Genomic DNA, 19176 nt, shown 5'->3' with positions numbered 1-19176 from the left:
CGTTATATTTTTTTATTCCACTAACTTTAAGATGTCAGACATGCACTTTTTATTTCAGGTCAATGGGCATGGTCACGGAATCCATCTTTTGTCACGGGATCTGGGATTATAACAATACTTATGCGGTTTGGTTAATAATAGTTGTTAATTAATGATTTATATCTCCTTGAAATAAAAGTCAAGCGTTAATTACTAATTATTCAATTTCATTCATAACAATCGCTTTATGAGCAATCTTTTTGACCAAAAATAAATTGTTTAGCTTAAATTTGCTTAAAATAAAACGTATAACGCTTTAACTTGATTTCAATGCGAAGTTACTGGCTAGAGAGTTGGAAAACTGGAATTTTTTTTAAAATGCTCTTCTTCTATTTTCTATGCTGGGAGTATTTTATAGGGATGTCTAGTGGCGCTGTAGATCGCTCAAAAATAAAATTTTATATAGACAGTCCTTGTCCGAAAAATACTATGTTTTTTAGTCATTAATGAAAAGCTGAAAAATAAAGCTATAATTAATGATAAAAAATAACCGGTTTTTTGTTATATTTTCCTTTTAATCTATGTGTTAGTCTTACTCTCGTAACATGTATCTATTTGTTTGTTTTTGGTAAATTGATCTACTGCTGTGACTATGAATGACGATCTGTTCTCACATTGCCGTCTAATATTCAATTTGTTTAGCGGGTCACATTTGTTTAGTCACTCACAGGAGGGTGAATTCCGGAGAGCGAATTAAAAAATTGTGAAATTGGAGGAGCAGAAATGAGAAGGAAAAATAGGAACGAATTGAAACATTTGTATTTGTTGTACAGACCGAAATTGATTGTATAAGGAAACTGTAGGGGGAAAAAAATTGTTTATTATATCTTATTATTATATCTATTTATATCTGATTATACCATGTATGTGTAATTTAGATATGTCCGATTACGGATTGATAAGTATGCTGTGTGAGATACCAACCTGATGTATTTAGGCAGCATAGATAAATAAAGTATTTCTCTCTATCTATCTCTCTCTCCCTCTCTTTCTCTATCTCTCTCTCTCTCTCTCTAGGCAGATTTTTTCCATTTTGTAATGAAGTATAACCTTTATTAAAGGGGTTTTTCGTCTTTTCTTTCCACTGGATTCGGCATAAAAAATACTCATGAAACGGATCACTTCAACCAAAACTTATATTTCTTCAAAACTTCCACATTTGTCCTCTTCTGGAAAACATCTTTCCACATTAGAAATTTATATGGACTCTTTTGATTCTTTATTCTCATGGCTTGAGACGGGATCTTTGTGCGGAAAAAAATCGTAATACCTGCAATAAAAACTAAAAGTGTATATATAACAACCAAATCCTACAATAATCAACCATTGTTATATTGTATATAATATTAATACATTATAACAACTAACCCATCCTTGTTTGAATAAAATTAAAATCGCGAAAAATTCTTAGCATTTATGAAACGTATAAAAAACATTAAACTGCTTTGATTAAAAACCTATAATTTTGCCCATAATTAAAGTGCTAAGTGGAAATTAATTGTATTAAATGATTTTATATTCTTATTATGAAAGCTGAAATTCAATTTTTCAACTTCTTAAAAATACCTTAATTTTAAGTGTCCGAAAAAATATGTAAGGCGGTATGTAAAAAAAATTATTTAAAAATTATTCCAAGCAAAATTACCTTTTTGATTTCCACTAAAATTACACTCATAGCATGTTCTTCCACTTACCTTTCAATAGTGTATTGAAGCACAATCATTCCAATTTACATTCCCCCTCCGACTTGTGGAACTGTAAAAGAGCAGGTATTCTAGAATTTCTACACGAATTACTGAATACACAAAGCCAGTACAGAATAAGTAATAAATATAGATAAAATAAATCATACCACGAGATTTGTGTTTGGACGAATTTTATGGGATCTTTGAATATTCAATTGGATCTTTGCAGGCAAGGACTGTGGATATTATCGGGTTTCTCAAGCATTTCAGTTATTTATTATTTAGAAAAAAAAATATATGATATAAAAAATACGTACGTAAAAGAAACGATCGCTGTCGTCAGTTTCAATGAAATCAATTATATTGGGATAAGATAAAATAAATTGGTTTTAAACAAACAGAACAAATTAAAAGTTCAAGAGAAGATCCGATCAAAGACTTTTGTAGCTTTCGATGCTAAATTGATTTTAATGTAACCGTAACTTGATATTTGTTATGGCTTCTGCTGATTACTTTATTATCTTTTGTAAGAACATTTATTACATAGATAAAGTAAACAGTGTGGTTATGCCGTCATGGTGTAAGGAATCACATAGTACACATTTTCACAATACTGGAGTCATATTGCTATTTTTTCCATTTCTTATCTATTTTCAAGGTTTTCTAAAGTATTTCTGTATAGAAAATTATCACTAATTGTTGTAATTTAAAAAATAAACGGTTGTTTTTCAGAACTTATGCAAAGCTAAACACCGTTAATATACCTGTTATTATTATTACTCGAACAATAATTCTTTAAAATATTTCTTTGAAAAAAAAAAATTGTTTTCCCCGTTTCGTTTAAGCTCATCGATTTTTTTTTCAAAATATTCTGACCATTGTATAAGTCCGTCTTTTTTAATTTTCTCAATGTTATCCCAGATTGAAGGCTTTTTAAATCTGTAGTATTTCTAAGCAAACTTGATCTGTAATATATATCACCATTTTTTAAAATTTATTAATATTATGAAATTTACACTTGTGAAAAAACTACAAAGAATTATTATTATATATTTTAAAGAATTATAAGAATATCAGTAGATAACAATGGCTTTCGATGTTACTGTAGAAGTACTACTTTCATGAATGTTCAACGGTTTCAAGATCCCGAGGTCATCTTCATTTCAGAATTCTTAGAAGATTATCCAGAATAAATTGAGATGACAGGTTGCGAACTTATGATTTTTTATAGATAAACAATTAATGGAGAAATATTTATTTCTGGCAAAAACTGCAAAATAAGGAATATTATAGTCTTTTTTGAGAGAGAAGAAACCAGCTGATCCCTAGAGGCACTGCATGATCGGAAACTACAGATTTTAATGTTCCAAAATCTTTAAATATTTAGGATCGATGATCAAAGATTCCTTGGACAAGGAACAAGAAACAAAATTCAGAATAGTAGTAGCTAAACGATCTTATTTCAGTCTATCTAAGGTTTTTAGAATAAGTTAAATAAAACTCTCGAATCGCAACTGACAAACTTCTGACATGCGCAAGTTAAAAAATTATTATTATAAACAAGATTCTAAAATTATTATTACAAAATATAGTGTTGTTCCTTCGATGCTGTCCTAAAAACTTTATAATGATCTAAGTGTTTTATAATTCTTAAGTGTATAACGAATCAGATGGCTAGGCCATAATCTGAATTGCTGAGATGATAGTACAAAAGCCCAAGAGGAGAACAAATACAGTTATTTCACCCCATTGTTTGATTACTTAATTGAAAACTAGGGATAATTTCTAGTCGAAATTGATGAGTCTGTCAAGTATTGGTAGGGGGTATAAAAAATGGCGGTTGTTCCTAAACGTTAAAAATAATAAATTTTTTATTCGGAGCTTTATATCTGTACAACTACCAACAACAATGGAAAATCTTAAAGATCATCGTTTAAAGTAGAGTAATTTTGCTAAAATTTAAGCCCTAATAGAGCTATTTACGTTCAATAGTTCTCGAGATATAGCTTTTTAAAAAACAACATTTCACAAAAATGTTGTATGGAACGTACTGAAATATCAGTAGTTAGTGAATTTATTTTGAGAAATCTGTATCTCAGAAACTATTCGACGTACAGATGTCTATTAGCACTCAAATTAAAGCTAGTTTAATGGGCTTTAAAGTAGTTTATTACGTTTATTTTCGTAGCAGTAGTAGTTTTCATGAAATTTGCGAAAATAAATTGATTTATAGTTGTTTAAATTTATATTCATATGTGAATATCATAAAAATTACTATCACTACGAAGATAAGTGTTATAAACTACTTTATAGTAAGTTAAAATGCCTTAATTTTGAGTGTTGGCAGACATATGTACATCTTATGTGTCTAGAGATATATTTTTAAAAATCCAATGTTTTATACAAACAACTAGAAATTAACATTTTGTGTATTTATTTTGTCATGATGAATAAAAACCATTACTTCTACAAATATAAACGTTATGAACTATTTTATAGTAAATTCAACTAGCTTTAATTTGAGTGCTGGCAAACATCTATACACCCAATTGTTTTTAAGATGAAGTTTTTCATAAATCAAACTTATTGTCCGAACAACTATAAATTAATTTATTTTAGTAAATATCATGAAAACTACTATTCCTACGAAGTTAAAGGTCATAAACTACTTTCTAGTGCGTTAAACTAGCTTTACTGTGAGTGCTAATAGACATCTATACGTCACATAGTTCCCGAGATATAGATTTCTCAAAATAAATTAACTAACTATTGATATTTCAGTATATTTTTATGAAATGTTGCTTTTTAAAAGGCTATATCTCAAGAACTATTGGACGTAAATGGCTCTATTAGGGCTAATATTTCAGGAAAGTTACTCTTCTTTAAATAATGTTCTCTAAGATTTTCTAGTGTTGTTGGTCGTTTTTAAGATATAGAGCTCCGAATGAAAAATTAATGTTTTTTTAAGGTTTTGAAACAACCGCCATTTTTTATTCCCCCTACCTGTACTTGGTAGACTTGACAGTTTTGACTAGTAATTATATATAGTTTTTATTAAAGTAATCGAAAATTGGGGTGAGATAACTGCCCTTTTTTCTTCTCGGCTTTTGTACTATGAGGACAGTCAATGAAAGAATGAAGATGTCTATGGATAATTTTCTGACACAATAAGAAGCATTGAAAATTTTTTGTGAGATTCTGGATTGAAAAGATTGTCTCTATTTATAATTTTAATATTCTATCGTGTGGTCATCAGAAACTTTTAAAAAAAGAATTGATAATTGTCTTAGGCTGTATTTTTATCAATATATATATATATATATATATATATATGCATAGAATGTCCTTCCTTAAACTGAGGATATAAATAGAAAATACCATCAAATTTACCGAATGAATCTGAAATGAAAAACAAAATACTTAAACCTGAGATTTTTTATAGTAAATGATTAGCCAAAAATTGTGAATCACATAGAATCTATTTATTACTTTTTTTTATTTCGAATTGAGATGATCTATAAAATCGCCCTTATTACAATCAATGGAGACTCCACGATTTAAAGAAATAGTCTATAGTCCTTTAACCTAAGACCAGAGATATCCATAGATTGAGTCTTTTCAGGCAATTTTAGTACAAAGGAAACCGTTTAAGGATAAATGGAAAATGAATTATATTCGTTTAATGACTAATGCTCAGGAATCATATCAATCATATAGGAATTACTGTCTTTAATCATAGGAAAGCTGGCCAATTTTCAAAATGATTCTCATAAAATAATCTTCCACATATTGAAGCAGGATGTCTATCTGGTTTTAGTTTTGTGACTCAGATACTCCAGCGAGTTGTTATTTTTTCAAAACTTTTTGGATACAAATGTTGGTGCAGTTCCTAAAGCAGACAGAGCTACACATATTTTTCCAAAAATTATCGTATACTTTTATTCAATAATCGGCGGTAGAGTGGATTACGATAGACTTTAATTACTTTGTATGAAGGAATATAGAGACTAAGACACACTTATTTACTATATTTCAAAATGACATGTAAATTTGCCTGATTGAATGCTAAAGGTCAACTCTACTGATCTTCCTGACTCCAAAGTCCAAAGAATGAGAATTCCTACTTATATATATATTTTTTCTAACCCTCCTATGAATTTTTATTTATTTACAAATACAAATAGACATTAGTAATACATATTTATAATTTATTGTCCTTCTATTTCCAGAAGGTATTTTAGAGAGTTAGAGGAATGGTCCACTGTGTGCGGGGCCAGCACTTAGTGCTTAGTTCCTTTTGTTTATTACGGATTGTTGAAGGACCGCTCTGCTGGATTTAGTTTATTGGTGATGTTCTGGTCATCCATTACGAATATGAACTAGATCTAGTCCTGAATCTTCCTATATCTGCCAGAATTGATACTTGTACATAGAAGTTGTAAAAGTAAAACGTATGCGGAGTACTACCACACTACTAATACTACAGTGGCATCGCTTACAAATTTTTTCGGACGCATCAGATACCTGCCTAATGTCGCAAACATTCCTTCTTCATCGAAGATACCTGCATCTATTCAGATACAATTTTAAAAACAACATTGAAGTTTATTAATTATTATTTTAAGGCATTTGACTGACAAAATAATTATAAGTTTTGGGTTTTTTTCTTTCTTTTTCAAAAATGTTCTGGTAGGTCCAGACAGGTGCTAGTTAGACCTGGAATTCTCCCTGCTAGAAATACCTATTAACGCCTAAGATATACCGCTATATTCGCCGACGCGCATTTTCTTCTGTACGGTTTTTTTTTTCCTTAAAATCCATTATTATCTTTTTTATCTGAGATCTTGTTTTTCTGGGAAAAACCCCAAAACTTCCTTGAGCAAGTTTTATAAGTTGTTTACAACCCAATGAGGAAAGTTGCTCTTTCTGTGGTTTAGGAACAATTATCTTAACGATCAGTGATTTATTTCTTGACACTATTCGTTTTTGTGGTCTGTAATTTTCCCTGGTATTCTCCATTAATTTATCTTTTGAAAGATTAGAATACAATATACTAAAGAAAAAAAGGTTTTGCGAGTAACGTTTGCGTGCTTCTTTTACAATTTACGAATGGGTGATTGTTCATATTATTAATTCTTCTTTAATTTATACTCCTTTATGAGAGAACCACTCATTAGAGATCACCAGTCCACGTACTAACAGTGCTCGACGTTACTGAACTTTATAACCAAATCACAAAAAAAGTGGCTTGGGACAAACCAAAAACATACTGGAAAGATAACATATTTTATTAAGGAGGAGATAGAGCATAACAACTGCATGAACAATATTTATTTGTGTGATTTGAAATAAATAAAGCATAAAGATTGCGCAGAAATTCACAAATTAGATATCCTGCTAGAATATAATTTGAAATTAAATTTTAAAAATAAATAAATTTAATTAAAGAAACCTACCTAGTCGAAACCGAGTATAAAAAATACTTTAATTTCGTTGTATAATTAATGTGCAGTGATTTACATACATATGTAGTTAGTTAGGACCATTACTTTTGTACAATAAGATTATCTGCATACTATATACAAATCTATATCTTGGAGGTAAAAGACTCCCTTCCATTTCTTTCACTTTACAGGAGAGCAGACATCCCTCCTTCCCCCTTACACTGGTCTATGTACTCCAATAATAACAAGAAATCAACATTTAATAATATTACTTTTCCAGAACCCAAAGAAATTCTTCCTCCTTAGAAGATAACCATTATTAACTGATTTATGGCGTATTTGACTGGCCTCAGTTTCAGCTCTATTAGAACTATTTACGTTTAATAGTTCCCGAGATACATTTTTTCAAAAACCAACATTCTCTCCCCTCCCCCGCGAAAACAGAACAACATTCTATTATATTATGTTGCAAAAAATTATAGAATCTGTTACTCCTACGAAGATAGCCATTATAAACTACTTAATAGTCTATTTAACTAGCTTCCATACGAGTACTAATGGATATTTCTACATGTAATAGTTATTATATGTTTGAATGCTGAGGTGAAACTCCTTCTTGAGAGCTTTTTAATAAAAAAACCTTTATTAATTTTTACAACATGGGGTCTTTACTACCATCATTCCTGTAACACCATTATACCATTAACCTAATTGAGCTCTATATTAACGACTTTTTAAACATAATTAAAATGCTCTAACAATCCTTATCATTAATATGAGACATTTCATAATTAAAACTTGTCAACCTTGATAATGATTCATTTATATAACCTAACAATACTTTTTTTTAGCATAAACATTAATGTTAAATTCCATTTTCATATGGAGCTTCCATCTTCATAGCAATAATATTTAACATATTGAGTTTTAGCTCTTTTCATTTATTATGAAAAACATATTTGCTGTTTTTTTTTTACATTTAATTTCTTTTTTATACCTTTTTTTTAAATTAATTACTTTATATTCAGTGGAAGATCGTTGATTGACCGTATGTAATATACAAAAAGGAAGATGGGCGTGGGGTCAAAAGAGCTCAAACCATAATTAAAGTATTTATTCTTTGCCACTTTTCAGGGCTAAAAAAGATACAAACAACTAAAATAATGTAAATGGAATTTGGTTCGGGTGCGGTCAAATTAAACTCAAATAGTAATATAATGTACTATTTTTCTTTTATTATATTGTGTATTATTTTTTTTATATTATGTACTATTTTTATTTTTAGGCTCAAATAAAATATAGTGCATAATATAACTATTTGAGTTTAATGTCGGCTTAATTTATCATTGTAAGGTTAGGAAGTGTACTATCCCCTCATTCTTGACAATTTAACCGAAGATTTTTAGTAAAAACATATCACAAGGTATTTAATTTATATTAAAGCTAAATAAAATATAAAAAATAAATAACAAACGTTAATCATTTTTATATAAATAAGTATTAAGCAAACGCTTAAGCAAGAAACCTGCAAATTAATAAACATAAATCAAATTGTTTTTATTTATTTTCTTAATCTATTTTCCTTATACATTAAAAAATATATATTTAGTAATTTTTTTTCTTATTCCTATTTAAATAAACAAGAATTACATGCAGAATTATAACTGTATTTTATGTATTATTCTATAATCAAATAAATAATATATTTGTTGCTAGGGGTAATGCTATTTTAACATAGCAATAGTGATTAAAAACAAATGATAATTTCAGTTAACTGTTACCAAATTCTTTGGTATTACCTTATAAAACAAACAATATGGCGTTACGAAACCAAATAACAGAAAAAACACAACAGAATTCTTACACTTTAGTTTTGGAATGATAATTCCGCCTCTATCTAACCTTGCGTCTGTTTTCCTCGATATTTTTTTAAATTACAGTCAGCCAGTTGCCAGGTGCGCACAAAAACATAAAAATTATTTTCCCTTTTTAATTTTATTTCGTCATTGAACATTGTCCATCGGAAGGTTTCTTATTTCTTACATAATGATTGAGAAACTCTAAAATTGCTTCGTTATCAATTACTCGTTTAGATTTGCTCTCTTCGTTTGCACCAATTAGGAACTAATGTAATGAGCAACAAGGTTATTATAATTATTTTATTTCTTTATAATTTTTTTAAGTTATAAAATCCGTTAACATTAAGAAGGACTTTGAATGTATTTCATCGAATGTTTTATCTTAATCTAATATTTTAATTTAAAAACATTCCGATATAAATCCGTCATGAGACATACTGAAAAAATGGACTCACTTTATCAAAAAAATAATAAATAAGGAAAAAAATGGAAGAAATGAATAACAAGAGTGATTTATATATCAATTGATTCGTTTATTTCTCAAAACCATCCAAATCATATTATTTGAGTGTTTTTTAATAAAGGACTCTCTTATTGTAGCATATTATTTTGTTTACTAAATATTAGGCTTTTTATTCAACAGTTTTTGTATTTGATTATCACATAGTGAAACGATTTTATTTTGTGATAATTTATTACCAAAACTGTTAATTAAATAAATAAAAAATTAAAAATGGTTTGTTATGTTTATGTTTGTAATCCTTCATACGAAACATACATAATGTTATTATTGTACTCCTGGACCACTATTTTCTGTTGTTATTAAAGTTTTAATAATTATCATAATTTAAAATATGACATCCACTCTATTAATTGTGTTATTAAAGTGAGTCTACTTTTTCAGTATGCCTCATAATGGCTTTATATCCACCATTACTTTTTATGATCTGATGCAACTTGCAATAAAAATGCAACTTTTTTATAACAACATTTGGGTCATTATCATTTTGATGTCCTGAATCTTTGAGTCAATATTTCTGTATATCTTTTTATATCGGTCAGCGATTTGTTTCAATTCAATGGACATTTAAAGGTATAATCTCTTCAAAAAATATAAACATTTTTCTTATTGAGAAATTCCCAATAATCCGTGCGTCAGAGTCCTAGAATAGTTTTTAGAACTGTCAGCAATGTTTTCGGCACTAAACAGATTGAAGAAAAAAAAAATAGTTCGTTTTTAAACTCCTAATTATGTACAGAATAATCTGATTGCACGCAATATAAGTTATTTATTGAGGAGGTAGATAACTTAAAACTATTAAAAACTGTTCCGAAATACCTGCGAGGCTCTTAATGATTAGGCAAAATAGTGGACTACTGAAAGAGATCACGCTCTAACGGTATGCCGATGGAGATAGAAGCTCCTTTATAAAATGTAAGGAACATTACACTCTTTCTCATTTTATTACACACCATAATAATAATTATTATTACTATTATGTATAATTAAAAAATTTAATGATGCTTAACGATCGTTTCCATCCGAATGTTCGGTGGCGACAGGGACGTTGCTAATTTATTGGTGGGGGAGAAATGACATAACTTACACCGGGTTTTCCAGCTATATTAAACAATTTAGTGTCCCTACTTATCCATGTATACTAAGAAATATTTTAATTTTTGCCACTTAATATTCCAACTTTTTACTTGCCGTTATTTATTGGTTGACAACAATAATTTTCTTTTCTATTCAGACACAACAATGAAATGCCGATTTCCTAACTTATTGTATCGTTATCATAAGAATCCGTCATCATAATCGTGGCATATTTATTTCTTAAAGGCATCTTTTTTTTGGGGGGGGGAAGGGGTGGATAAACAATCCATTATGATAATGCAGCTTTACAATCTGTTTTTCATTAAAAAATGAAATAGCTTTTTTAGCTTTATAGTGTGGAATAAATCTCCAACGTTTTACTCTGACTGTACAAATAGGTTGTAGACTAACTAGTATGATAACTAGGGATAGGATTTTTATGTTTTCATATATTTTTATCTCATGATATCTTCGATTCCTTACTAACTAAAGATTTTTCTAGACATTTCTGGCCAAAAGAAGCTATTTTTATTTCACATATTTTTAAATATTTGGCCTTTTTTACATATTTTGTTATAAATCACATATTTTCTAAAATTTTTGTTATTTTTTACATATTTTTAGATATTTTGTCCTGAATCATGTATTTCCTTAAATTATTTGTTCAATTGTAAATACATTGTTCGCAGTAACTACGTAAAAATCAAGAGAACGCTAGAAACTTGAAGGTGAAATTTATCATTTATCATAAATAGTGCGTGAAAATTCCATATTTTCATCTTTGAACACAAATTAAAAGCAGTGGCAATAATAAATTTTCACACAGAATTACATCAAGAATTTCTCAGAATCAATTAAAAAGAGCAAGGGTCTTATTCCTGTAGCATTTTCCTAGAATTTGTTTGTTTACTCCTCAATCCATTTCTCTATTTCCCCTCTTCCCATGGTCCTTTCTCATCTTAGTCTTGTTTCACTCCCCTAGTTTAATTACAATTACTAATGTCTTGTTATTGAACATGTCTTTTTTTCTCTAAGAACATTTTTTTGTACATATTTTAACATAATTTCTTTAAAATATTATTCATATAATATATAATAAATACATATTTATGTAACTTTTTTTAAGTTATAAAATTACTAATTAATTAGTAATTTATATTGTTGAATAATACATAATTTATAAATACATATTTTTTTAAATATTTGACAATTTATTAGCACATATTTATGTATATATTTCGGATTTTTTAGCACATAAAAATCCTATCCCTAATGATAACATTTCCTTTATCCTCTAGTTGAGATGCCCAAGGTCACCCATTCGCAGCCATCCCAACTTAATTTCAATGTTGAATGGGTTCGCCCACCTTCGCTTTCACAAAGTATCCGATTTTCTTTTCTAACTTCGCCTGTCACAACTTGAATCCCCAGGCCTGATTCGAACCGGCACCGCTGCAGTCACGAGGTGGTCGCTTTATTCCTTCAACTATACACGGCCTATTTCAATTTCAACCTGCCCAAGAACAGGTTTTTTCTTACGCGTATGAGGACTTTCGGAGAAGACTAAATTCCGGGAGTCGAGAAAATTCGTGTAACCCTCTCAACATCTATCCAGTGATAGCGAGATACTGTGCCTACACGCTCCTCTACTAGACATTAGAAAGAGCCCCTTCAAAGAGATAATTTCACCTGATCCGCTGTTCATCTGCTCTTGTTAACCCCATTTCTCTCGACTCGAAATATAGAGCAGACAGTTCAAAAGCACCAAATGTAACTCCTTATCCCCATCCGAAATCAAACTATAGTTCGATATCCAGTTTAGTCCTGCAATTAAGGCCTACATGTTGAGCCATGAATGGATTGCTTAAGAACTTCAAAGCAAATGTTTCAACAAACAAACCAAATTTAATTGAAAGAATTATATAACAGTTTGATCATATGTTCCCAATAAAAAAAATTGAATAATTATACAAAAATATTACCACAATGACCTTCATTTCTGAATGGAACCTACTTTAGTTAGTTTTTCATTACTCTTCTTGGTTCATTGCTAACGAGTGATATTCCAATGCAGGATTTGATCTTCCCTGCTTCTTCAGCTAGAATTCCATGTTAGGGGGCTTCTTCAGTGGACTGATGCGCTGAACTGGAGGAATGGATTTCTTCTTGAAGTTGGGATCTGGTAGATGTTTCTCTTTATTCACGGTAGGATTCATTTTCTTTCATCATGTCGCGCTATTTCTAATCCTACTTCGTCTCATCCTTACCTTTTTCTACATAACCCTTGAAATACCAGCTGTTAGTTCGTCTTTGAGTCGTGAAGAAAGCAAAGAGTATCAAGGAAATAACGTTCCGAGCTGTCAAATAACAATATATTTTCGAACCATAACTTGATAAATTAAGTTATTCTTGAATGTAGCTTAAATTTTATTTTATTCTCAAAATCATCCTTTTTTTTTCTCTTATCTGTAAATGAATCTGGTTATAACCAAAGGAACTAATATTAAATCGATATATTAACAATTCATGCTTGCAATAGTTTTTCAAGAATTACAAAATCATATTTCCCTCCCCTTCCTTAATTTGCATCTTTTACTTGCATATCTTCGGGAATTTAAATGATTCACTAAAAAAAAGAACTTAGATCCGACAATGCATTAGACCGACCGATTTAAATAGAAACTAGGACAAAGGTTTATAGAAAAATAGTTTTTGTTTTTATAGCTGATGACTTAATGACCAAAGACGTCATGAATAAAAGAAAAAACATATTAGCTCAAAAGGAAACCTGCCATAAAGCCAATGACATTCTTTATTGCTTTGTTCTTGGGTGTTTTGTTGATAACCATTACAACAGATATTAAGCAATGATCTCAGATAGGGTCTCCATAATAGCTTTCTTAAAAGGATTACCAACTTAAATTAAAATGACTTAAAGCGATCTTTTGAAGATACAGTTGTTTAAAAAATTGTTTACAGTTATGTGTAAATACTTTGATGTCTTTAACCTCATCTGTTTACCTGAAATTTCGTAATGTTCATGGAAGGTATTATAAGGAACAAATAAATTTCACATTCCTATTTAAATAAGCCTGAATTGTTTGTAATTGCGGTACAAATTATAAGTTATAGCGTGTATGAATTAATGTTTAATTTAATATATATACTTTTTTAATGAACGAATTAGGCAACCAGAGGGGTTGAGTTTCAACAGTTCCAAATATTTGGCGTCTGAAATCCCGGTTCTAGATCGAATTTCTGGCACCAGGAGGGAGCCTAAGGGAGTTGGGATCGTGACTCCAGCTTCTTTTGTAACACGAAGAAGAAAATTCATCGCTGGGTCATCATGAGGGTGAGAGTATAAGATCCCTTTTCTTTCCCCATTCCATAAGGGCCCAATTTTCCCTTAGCTGCAATGTTCTATTATTTAATAAAAAAAAAATGTTATTTTAATTATCAACAATTGTTAGCTTTAGTAAGCCCCTGGGGTCCTTTTGGAACCCCGCACTTTTGTACATGCTATAATATGGATCATTCCAATGAAATACCATTTGAAGCAATCCTTTGTCACTTTCAATAAAGTTAAAGTTTTTTTTTATTTCGTTGTTTACCCCTTATCTGGCTATTTCTCATATCTAGGAGCAGGAGTTATTCTAGAAGAGCCTATTCCAATCAGAGTAGGGGGGTAGAGTTTTCGTCCTGTGGGATAGCCACAAAATAAAAGTTAACCCGCCCAAGCCGGGATCGAACCTGCAGCGTTTCAGGCCTGAGGTTGTTAAGGAGACGCCTCACCTCCCTCTGTTAGAAAGATCTCAAAGAATTTTAATGTGCAACTATCTTGAATATTTGGAAATTAAAGGCCTTTTTAAAAGACTATTTTCGTATATCTTTTTTTTTTTGTCCTTCAAAATGTTGCTGGCGTTCTTTAGGGCCCCTTGATATCAAACAAAAAAAAAAATTACAAATCGTAAGAAACAACAAGAAAACTTTTGTTTTTAAATATTTGTATTAACATCACAGCTAAATACCATCACTTTGGGATATTGCTATGGATTAATTAATTAATAAAAAATTCTTAATTGAAACTTATCTTCCAACTAATGCTTAGGTTTTCACTGTTACTAATAATTGAACACCGAGACCGATGGACAGTAATATCTTACAGGAAAATTAAAATTATCATTAAAAAAATTTATGTCCATGTTATTTTATTGTTTCAGAATTCTTTGTTAAAAAACTTTCAACTTAAAGTTCTTTCGCAGTGTTTGTTCTTGGTGGCAATTAGTGATTTACCAATAAATATGTCAAAAGTCTTCTGACCATCAAAATCGTAGGAGATTATTTCATTCTACATATGATGTGATAAGAATATGTAAATTGTTGAGTGAATCTTTCGAGAATTGGAAGGTTTAAATTGAAACCTATTTTTCAATTTTTTATTTCTGGATATTTTTCATGTGATTAATACAATTATCATTTAATCTCATTGATTCAATCTGATCAAAATAAAATTCGCCAAACATTAACTTGATTTATTTTAATGGTAGTCCTTCAGATTTTATGTATACTAGTTTAATATTCTTCTAGCTCAACCTTCTATATGTAGGAAGATAGTCCGGGTGAAGGTCAATAAAGGTATTAAAGTTAACCAACGTTTCGTCCCAGTTTGCAGGGCTTCGTCAGGGCTGTCAGATTGAAACAGCCAATCCGACGACATGGCCTCGTCTCCACCTCCGTCTAGAGGGCCAGCCTCACTAGGCGTGTCATCTAGAAGTCGTGCTATACTCTAAGTGAATGATAGACCTATATGAACTGTGTGTGAAGCGAAATCCAGTAACACAAGTGTGAGAAAGACAGACGTCGTGGATTCGCCATGTGTGACCGACTTATAATAAATTTCTGATACCCATCAAAGAACCGCGCAGTTGTTACAATATCTCCATTTGATTACACAGGTCAAAAATCAGGAACAGGGGGATCTTCACGGATTGTAGCAGAACTTGATCATTTATTTTTGTATAAATATAACATTTTTAGTTTTATTAAAAACTAAACAGTCATTTTTTTAAATTAGAAGTTTCCTTTGGTTGAAAATATTAATACGACCATGAAGCGTGTAATTTCAATTAGTACATTTAAGTAGCTCAACTTAGGCACTTAAGCTAGAGGGGAGGGGCTGAAGTGACACAATTATGTCGGATAATGGATTTATACAATTGTATCCTGCCTCCAAATTAAAATTATGGCTATGTGGCTGGCGTAGACTAGATAGTTTCAAACTCTAACCTGACAGCCTCTGTAAAAAGCTCCAGTTATTGATCTATTGCTAGACCTGTCCGAGATGTCTCCTTTAAATCCCTCGAGATATCCTCTTCCCTATGTTTGTATTCCTCTTCCTTCTCCGCCTTCTATCATCCAAAAACAGTCCGCGATGTTCAATTTTATTTAAATGATATACTTGACGGAATAGGTCACAAATTTAAAAGATACGAAATTTTTCCCCCAATGGCATTTTTAACATTTCAGATTGGGCACAATATGAAGATACGCGAATCACTTTGGTAACTGTGGGGGCCCTCCGACCAGCTTTTATTTTTATAGAAATACGAAAGATTTTATATTGCACAATATACTAATCATGTAATATCCTTATATTATATGTTTGTTTCATAAATTATAATGGTCGAGCTTGACTTTCAGTTGTGAATTTACTGTTTAATGGGGGCCCAGAGAGACTATCCCTTCAGTCTTCCACTTACTACTTAATTTCTTTATAGTACAAGAACCCAAGATGAGAAAAAAGTCAGTTATTCCTACCTAATTTTTGATTACTCTAATGAAAACTATGTTCTAGTTAAAATTGATGAGTCTGCCTACCATAGTGAAGGAGAATAAAAACTGGCTATGATTAATATGGTAGTCTAAGACCTGATTAGTTTAGGAATTTTTTTAGAATACAGTACTGTTCAGTTAAATTATAGGTGTAAGTGAGAGTAGTACTGTGCCACAATACCATATAATAGAGCGGAAATAAGTCATGTTAAGTAATTATGAAGTAAACATACTTATGAAACTTAGCTGTGTCTACCTATCCTCTGCCATAAGCATTGTTCTCAACTGTATTTGTTTTTGTTTGTTTCTTTATTGGTATGATTGATACCTTTTTTAATACAGTGAGACCTCTTAATTAGGACACCTCTATTTATAGAACAATTTTAAGTATACTATTGAAGGAATAAATGAAAATAATGCTTTAGAAACAGGTTTGTAAGGGCCCCTATAGATAGCAGATGAAAAGAAAGACGTCTCAAAAAACAATTTTAAGACCACCAGGACCCTGTTTCATAATGAAAGCTAATAGTATTAGTTCATAATACAAGTATACAAACTACTTAGTACTGACACTAATACTTATTTTTTTCATGATAGGGATGACTATTAGTGATACTACAGGAATTAAAAAATACTAAAGTACAAGTTACTATTGTACAAGTCAGTGTAATTAAATTAAGATAAATCTACAAGACTAATAGTATTAGTTTGTACTTTATTATGAAACAACAGGGCCCTGATAGATTTTTTTATACTTTAGAATATTGTAAGATTTGTTTCAAATTATTTCATGTAAATGCATTATTCTATCACAATTTAAATCAAGTGTCTTCTGCCTCTTTCCCTTTTTCTAAGAAAATTGCTCATTTTGGACACTCATTTTCATTTTGATTTAGTTTTCTTCAAATTTTTGAAGTGGCAACATGTCTAAAACGTGTATACCGTTAATGATTGAAACATCAAAAAAATCACTGTTATTGGAAGCAATAAATCCAACCCTATTGGCACTTAATAGGCGCTCAATAAAAAGGATATATACAATTAAATGGGAAGATTAAAAAGGAAAATTTATTATTTCAATGCAATGCTACTTGTCACTCAATCCCAGAGTAAAAAAATGTTAAATGATTTTTTTATCTCCTCAAACAACTTCATAATTTCAGCCACTAGGTCATGGAATTACCATAAATGTTAAAGCTCTTTACAACAGAAAATTTTTGAACCATTTAACTTCGAAAATAGATTCGCATTAAGATTCTTCAGCTATAGAAAACTCTATATTCTATAATATTATCTATCCTATATATAATCTATCCTTGATGATGTTTTTTGGAACTATTCATTGGCAAAAGACCTTAAGTTGTGCAAAATTCACAACTTTTTCATCAAATCTGTATTTAAAATGTCTAATGAAGAAAGGGAAAAAGAAACAGGAGGTATTAGGGACTTACTGAAAAGATTAGACTGTAGTAATTGTGGCTACCTCTCCACAGATGGAAATGTGTCTACAGTGAGCAGTTCATGGTTTTTAAAAACTTCAGTATTAAACACATTTCATTAAAGGATTTATCATGGCTGTCCCCTATTCAGAACTTTCACTTACTCTGAAACATAATTAATCCTATCTTAGTTGGTGATTATGAAATTTCTTTTGGTGGTATTGAATATCTGTTTGTAAACATGTTACTTTTTAAACTTAATAACATTCCAAAAAATATGATTAATCGTACATTTAGTTTTACTTTAATGCTTCAAAAGTATTAGTTGAAATATGTATTTTGGTATCTGGTTTAATATTATTTTTTTACCAATATTCTTACAAACAGTCATCATTACGAATTAGCATTACATTGATAGAGCTACTATTGACTGAAAATGTATGTTAATAAATCATAATTTTCCAAAATAAGAATTTTTAAAATAAAGAGTTTATTTTAAAAATAAACTGAAGAAAAATTGCTTGCTCTTTTTATTTATCTCAAAAGATTACACTCTTCTTTGTATCAATTACTATTTATTGTCTTGTAGCTATTCACTTGTTTCTAGAACAAGATCCTTATAATATTTAAGTATTTAAACTTAAGTAAAATTCCTAATATTGAAATATTGTGATTATACTTTTTGTGATTGTGATTACACTTTACAAAAATAGGAATTTTACAAACATTGCTACAATGAACTATCAAAACTTTTTTTTTTTCAAATACTTTTTATTTATTGATAGATATTACAATCTGCCACACAGTTATGGGCAATAGGTAATAGTGATGAATGATCACATTCATACTAAAATAAAATAAAATAAAAATAAAAATAAATTAATAAATGAAAAAAAAAAATATCTCTTAAAATATATACAATTAGAACTCTCTTAAAATATATACAAACGGAAGGATAACTATCAAAACTAAATGCATTTGATTTTTATTGACAAAAGTCATATATTATTTTTTAATTGTATTTGTAGTGTTTATATAAATTTAAATATATGCATATTTTAGGTAGTGTAAAGGGTGTTAAGATGCTAGAAGTGTCTCGAGGCTGCACTCAGGAAGAATGGCCGAAGGAGGCTATCAGTGAGAAAGACACCCTAGCAGCCATTAGGGATAAGGCGGCTAAGCTATGCCGAGACTACCTCAGGGGTGCTTGGCTTTCTATTTCACCGCAAGATATGATTTTCAGGAAAGTAAGGTATGTGACCCATTTGACCTCCTGCCCTC

At 30.1% G+C, this 19176-nt stretch overlaps 1 protein-coding gene across 4 annotated transcripts in view; it reads left to right on the top strand.

Annotated features, from left to right (window-relative positions):
- LOC106691744 (choline/ethanolamine kinase) overlaps positions 1-19176 on the top strand; it is a 40664-nt gene that overhangs the window by 9649 nt on the left and 11839 nt on the right. For 3 of the 4 annotated variants that reach the window (XM_014437604.3, XM_014437607.3, XM_067050370.1), the window contains exon 2: positions 18958-19147. In XM_014437604.3, coding sequence (XP_014293090.1) covers positions 18958-19147 — 190 coding nt within the window. Of the gene's footprint in view, positions 1-12571; positions 12830-18957; positions 19148-19176 lie in introns of those variants that run through there. The other variant, XM_014437605.3, reaches the window with a different exon arrangement.

Source organism: Halyomorpha halys, unplaced genomic scaffold, assembly GCF_000696795.3.
Source record: "Halyomorpha halys isolate HHAL.00 unplaced genomic scaffold, Hhal_1.1 Scaffold2886.1, whole genome shotgun sequence".
Lineage (NCBI taxonomy): Eukaryota > Metazoa > Arthropoda > Insecta > Hemiptera > Pentatomidae > Halyomorpha > Halyomorpha halys.
The sequence above is the reverse complement of the archived record's forward strand: the minus strand, read 5'-3'. Positions and strand labels throughout refer to the sequence as shown.